This window comes from Triticum dicoccoides, chromosome 6A (genome assembly GCF_002162155.2).
Source record: "Triticum dicoccoides isolate Atlit2015 ecotype Zavitan chromosome 6A, WEW_v2.0, whole genome shotgun sequence".
Lineage (NCBI taxonomy): Eukaryota > Viridiplantae > Streptophyta > Magnoliopsida > Poales > Poaceae > Triticum > Triticum dicoccoides.
Window position 1 is genome coordinate 324,668,782 of NC_041390.1, and position 6,061 is coordinate 324,674,842.

Genomic DNA, 6,061 nt, shown 5'->3' on the forward strand with positions numbered 1-6,061 from the left:
CTTTGCCGTCGAGATGCCGCCGAAGGGCCTTCGCGAACTTTGGATGCAGCATGCCGACTGCGACGCCCCAACGACTAGAGCGGGGATTGGAACCGTTGCCTTCGGGAAGATCTTCATGACCCGAGGCTGGGGTGAGATTGCCCGAGTCTGCCATGCGGAGGGTGCCCTCGCGATCCATTTCGAGTATGACAGCACCTCTGTGCTGTTCTTCAAGGTCTTCCCCGAGGAAGGCCGCCGCCTGGAGTGCTGCCTGGATAGAGGTCGCCAGGACGATGCTGGGGCGGGCATGGGGCCCGCCACCGGTCTTGGCACCAGCTCCTCTAGCGACAGCGGCGACTCCTGGTGGTCCAGCGACTCTCCTGAGCACTTGAAGTCTCCGGAGACGAGCGATGAAAGCTACGTGCCCCCGAGCTGGATGGGGTTGGCGCCGGCCTCACGTGGCCACAGTAACACCCACAATGCGGCTATATCTCCCACATGTCCGGGCACGACTTAGAGGCATAGCCGCATGGTAGGCTTGTCGCAAGAGGGGTAATCTTTACACATCCCACGTACTGAATAAGAAAGGGATAAAGAGTCGACTTACAATCACCACTTCACACAATACATAAATAATCTGTACATCATCGAAAATACAATAAAAGTTCCGACAACGGAACCAAAATAAGAAAGACAACCCCACATGCTAGATCCCCGATCGCCCCAACTGGGCTCCTCTACTGATCATCCGGAAAATAAACATAGTAACGGCCCGAATCCTCATCAAACTCCCACTTGAGTTCGGTAGCGTCCCCTGCACTGGCATCATCGGCACCTTCATCTGTTTGGAAGTATCTGTGAGTCACGGGGACTCAGCAATCTCACACCCACAAGATCAAGACTATTTAAGCTCAAGGGTAGGAAAGGTTAGCAAGGTGGAGTTGCAGCAAGCACTAAGAATATATGGTGGCTAACTTACGCAAACGAGAGCGAGAAGAGAAGCAACGCACGGTTGAGAAGCTATAAGTGATCAAGAAGTGATCCTGAAGCTACTTACGCTCAAGCATAACACAAGGCCATGTTCACTTCCCGGACTCCTCGGAAAAGAGACCATCACGGCTACACACGCGATTGATTCATTTTAATTAAGTTACGTGTCAAGTTCTCTACAAACGGATATTAACAAATTCCCATCTTCCCATAACCGTGGGCACGGCTTACGAAAGTTCAAAACCCCGCAGGGGTGTCCCAACTTAGCCCATCACAAGCTCTCACGGTCAATGAAGGATATTACTTCTCCCAGGAAGACCCGATCAGTCTCGGAATTCGGGTTACAAGACATTTCGACAATGGTAAAACAAGACCAGCAAAGCCACCCGATGTGGCGACAAATCTCGATAGGAGTCGCACATATCTCGTTCTCAGGGCAACAGCGGATGAGACAGGCTACGAGTAAAACCTACCCTTGAGATTCCCCGAGGTGGCCTCACAGGCAGCTCAGTTCGGACCAACACTCAGAGGAGCACTGGCCCGGGGGGGGGGGTCAAAATAAAGATGACCCTTGAGTCTGCAGAACCCAAGGGAAAGGTATATGGTGGTAGGTAGGCAAATGGTAAAACCAACGTTGGGCCTTGCTGGAGGAGTTTTATTCAAAGTGAACTATCAAGGGGTTCCCATAACACCCAACTGTGTAAGGAACGCAAAATCAAGGAACATAACACCGGTATGACGGAAACTAGGGCGGCAAGAGCAGAACAAAACACCAGGAATAAGGCCGAGCCTTCCACCCTTTACCAAGTATATAGATGCATTAAAGTAAATAAGATATAATAATGATATCCCAACAATATCCATGTTCCAACATGGAACAAACTTTATCTTCACCTGCAACTAGCAACGCTATAAGAGGGGCTGAGCAAAGCGGTAACATAGCCAAACAACGGTTTGCTAGGAAAGGTGGGTTAGAGGCTTGACATGGCAACATGGGAGGCATAATATAGCAAGTGGTAGGTAGCACGACCTAGCAAAAGAGCGAACAACTTAGCAAGCAAAGATAGAAGTGATTTCGAGGGTATGGTCATCTTGCCTGCAAAGTTCTCAGAGTTGTCGAAAGCTTGATCCTCGCTAGCATACTCAACAGGTTCCTCGATCACGTACTCGTCTCTGGGCTCTACCCAAAGCAAGAACACAAGCATAGGACCAACAATCAATCACGGTGCAATGCACAAGCAACATGATGCAAAACATGGCATGATATGCAAGACATGATATGCAATGCATATGCGTGCTTCGGAAGGGAAAGGATGATCAAGGCATCAACTTGCACTACAAGAGATCAGGCCTACCATGACGAGCTAAAAAATGTCATCGAATAGCTAATAACGTCACAAATTACCCCTCGGTGACATTTTATGGGCGTCACAAGCATCGTCACGGATTCCCCGTCATAGATTACTCCTAGTGACGGCGCGCGCGCAAAAATGTCATCGAAATTGGGACCTTCGGTGACGTTGTATAGAATGTCATCGGCTTGCTATTTCCATGACAGTCAGTTAATGTCACGTGCTAGGAGGAAATATGCCATATTGTACCATATTCGGTGACGAGGCGACATCACTAACTTTATGCCACATCAACACCCGAGCGGCTATCCCACTACTAGTGCCACTACTTCTATTATGGATGAAGATGACGTCATCAAAATATATTTACTCTCTTTCGAATCTAAATTACGATGAAAATATGTATTTAATTCACATCACATCACATCAGATTATATAAAAAAGTTAAAGAGAACAATCACATCATAAGTTGATATGAAAATCAAATCATATTATATATGAAATTGTCTCAGCCAAATCATTCTGTAAACAAAAATGACAGTAAAAAACTTACTCAAGTTTGACACAGACAATAGACAAGATGAAAACTAATATTAACTAAAGACCACATATGTTCTCCTGATGATTCCAATGTAAGGATGGCATTCATGAACCATCTGGTTTAGACTGGGACTGCTGAGTTGCTTGCTGAGTTGCTTGAGCCCTCAAGAGAAAATCAAGCAGATTATCCGTCTCCTTTTGCTTCTTTGCCCAGGCTTCATTTTTCTCTTGCTGGCTCTTCTTTAGAGCTTCCAATTCTTCTTGCTGATTCTTCTGTGTCTCTTGAAATGCTCTCTCTTGTGCTTGAAGTCTTGTGGCTAACTCCTCCCGATGCCTATAAATGAGAAAACACAACAACATTGCATCATAATGAGATTAAAACAGACAAGAAAATAAGGTACAGTGGTACGAATTTGAAATAGAGAAGCACATTATTAAATGTCAAGGCAAGCATGCCCATGGGCCAATGAAACAGTAAACCCAAGAATAACTTACAATGTTTTAAAATATGCAAAACCAACAACTTGATTACAGGAAGCATCACCAAAAGGTTATCAAGTCGATAACACAGGTTAAAAGAAGCACTCCTTAGTTGAACTTTCATTCACTACAGTGAGTGCAATGTGCACACAGAAGCAAACAAAAATAACCAACAAGAACAGAAAGGGAAATAAGATATTTACCTATCATTTGCATCTTTTGCCTCTCTATCCTTCTGTTCAATTCTTTCTTCTAAAACTCGGATCTGGGATGGTGAAGTAGAGCTCCCAGACCTCCTGGATCTTGATGCATACCCCATGCTGGAAAGGAAGCTGCTATGGGCGCTTTCTTCCTTTAGAACTTCAGCCACAATCGCTCTATCGGATACTGGCTGCTCACCTTTTGATTGTGCTTCTCTTTTATTTTCCATTGCATTCTGTAGTATAAAGAAAAACATTGATGCTAAGGCAAAGTTCATATGGTAGATTACACTTGATCAATATGAGAATCTATTTCAAGTCAGAAACAATAGAGGAATCTTACATGAGCTAGAAGTGCCGGCTCGCTCATGCTACCAGTCTTGCTGTTTATATGGGTGTCTTTGAAAAACTCAATAGGACTTGGGTCCTGATTATTGTACTTGTCTTTTTTCTACAAGATATATGAAATCGTAACGTTTCTACTACATATATATTGGCCAGATGCAATAGGCATAGGACTACAAGTAAGATATTTGGATTTCTTACAAGTTTGCTGAAATAGGCAACATAAGACATAGATCCAGTCTTTTGGTGATGCTTGACAGCTTCTCGGTTTTCCTTGTTCATTTGACATATTTTCTATATAAAGAAAATGAATATAAGTATTACATATGATACAGTAGATGTGAGTGCAAAAACTATTGTTGGTCGCATATCTTGTTACAAACCTTGTTTCTCTCATCGGACCATTTATTGACAAGGCTGGTCCAATTCTCATGAGTAATGTTCGCTGGCTTATTTGATAATGCTTCCTGAGCAGTATAACCATTGAAGTATTTCTTCTTTAGCCTGTAGCTTTGTTGTTGAACACCCTTCTGGATTACTTTTGTGCATACATCATTCCCAACCTTGTCATCCTTTTCCATCTCAAAGTTAAGATGAAATACCAATCATATATACGATTTATCACTAAATTTACTATGCAACATGTGAACACATGTATGAAAATTGAAGGAAACTATCCCACCGCGATATCTTTAATAGCATGGGGAATAACATGTTTGAGTGGGCTTTTGGCATAGTCGTTCCAGTGCCTAGCAACATGCATTCTGCTCCTGATGTGGATACCACACTCAGAAGAAAGCTTTGCTGCTTGGACTGGGTCTATAGGTCTCACTTTCCCTGCTGTAAAATCAATACGCATTTTCCTCCCTCCATTTCTGCTTGCATACTCCTGAAGCCCATGCCCCATCGTTGGTCTACGTCCACGACCTCTCCTTGACGGTCGTGGATCAGTTGGACCAGTGGAGCATGCTAATGCATCTACATTACAAGCTAGCAGATAAATTAGAAGGTTATAATTTCAAGTGGAAAATAGAAGGGGTAAAGCGATGATGTCGCATATACCTTGGCCTTGTAATGTAATAATGTTATCAGATTGTCCAGATGTGCCTATCATGTCTTGAGAACCTTGTACCCCTGAATCAGCGTCAAGTGAGTTGCTATCCTTAGAAGTTAGGTGAGGTGATGTGTTTGTTGGATTTGGTGCAGACTGTTCTTGATGGTTTGTAGCTTCAATTGACTCAGTTGTTGCGGTAGCTCTAGATCTTGTTATTCTTGAGGTAGCAGCTGCACTATTTTTGGATCTGACACGCTTTTTCGTTTTTGGCATGGTAGAACCTTCAGGTGCCTGGGTCAAACAGGTGAGTCAAACAAGGCAGTTAATCAACACTAACCTGCGCAATGTCAGCATAGGTTCAAATAAGAATGCAGTGAACAGAGACATCATCATCTATATTAATTAGGAAAAGTGGAGGGACGGAAAATGTGAATAAATCTTTTGAGTCAACTATTTGTGATACTTATAGTGCATAGTGACATACACATGATACAACCAAGGCGAAATTAAAGCCAGTGAATCCACATTGCACATATTATTTAAGATGTAAGTCTGCATGATATATTACCATTGCTTTGGACTTAGCAACAACGACCTCCTCTTCATCTCTCAAATCCTCTTCCTCTGCATGGGCCTCCTCTTCAGCATCTGGTTCATACTCTGAGTCACTGCGATCATCAGCACCTCGTGTATTTTGTGTCGGTTGCGCATTAGAGGCACTAGGGTATACAAGGCTACGAGCTAAGCTTTGTATGTCTTTAAGAGTCTGCCGCTCCGCAGCCTTGCGTTCTGCAATCCTTGCGTCCCTTTCCTTCAAATACGCCTCACCCTTGCGTTTCTGTTCCGCAAGATATTCCCTGCTATGCATATCACTCTCCAGAACTGGTGGCATGATGTTAGTAACTGAAGCTGGAAAAGATGAGAGAGAGTGAACTTAATGAATTGCCAAAACACCTACCAGCCTACATTATGAAATCTGCTTAAACATGTTTGGAAATGGACCTTAAAAGTAAATTACTGTATGATGCTTTTGAGGGTTGTAGAACAGATCGAAATAAATAACATACATGGATATATGGAGCATCCAGAATTTAGTTAAACAAGAACAAGTGCAGACTCTG

At 43.5% G+C, this 6,061-nt stretch overlaps 1 protein-coding gene across 1 annotated transcript; it reads right to left on the reverse strand.

Moving 5' to 3' along the window:
• Nucleotides 1-2,888: 2,888 nt before the first annotated feature.
• Nucleotides 2,889-5,843, reverse strand: LOC119314380. Its single transcript, XM_037589101.1, has 8 exons — nucleotides 5,509-5,843; nucleotides 4,949-5,231; nucleotides 4,569-4,864; nucleotides 4,270-4,458; nucleotides 4,088-4,180; nucleotides 3,885-3,992; nucleotides 3,545-3,777; nucleotides 2,889-3,195 (listed from the first exon to the last, which is right to left on the reverse strand). The coding sequence occupies exons 1-8, from the start codon at nucleotides 5,830-5,832 to the stop codon at nucleotides 2,967-2,969; spliced, it is 1,755 nt and encodes a 584-aa protein (XP_037444998.1). The 5' UTR covers nucleotides 5,833-5,843; the 3' UTR covers nucleotides 2,889-2,966.
• Between the last annotated feature and the right edge of the window lie 218 nt (nucleotides 5,844-6,061).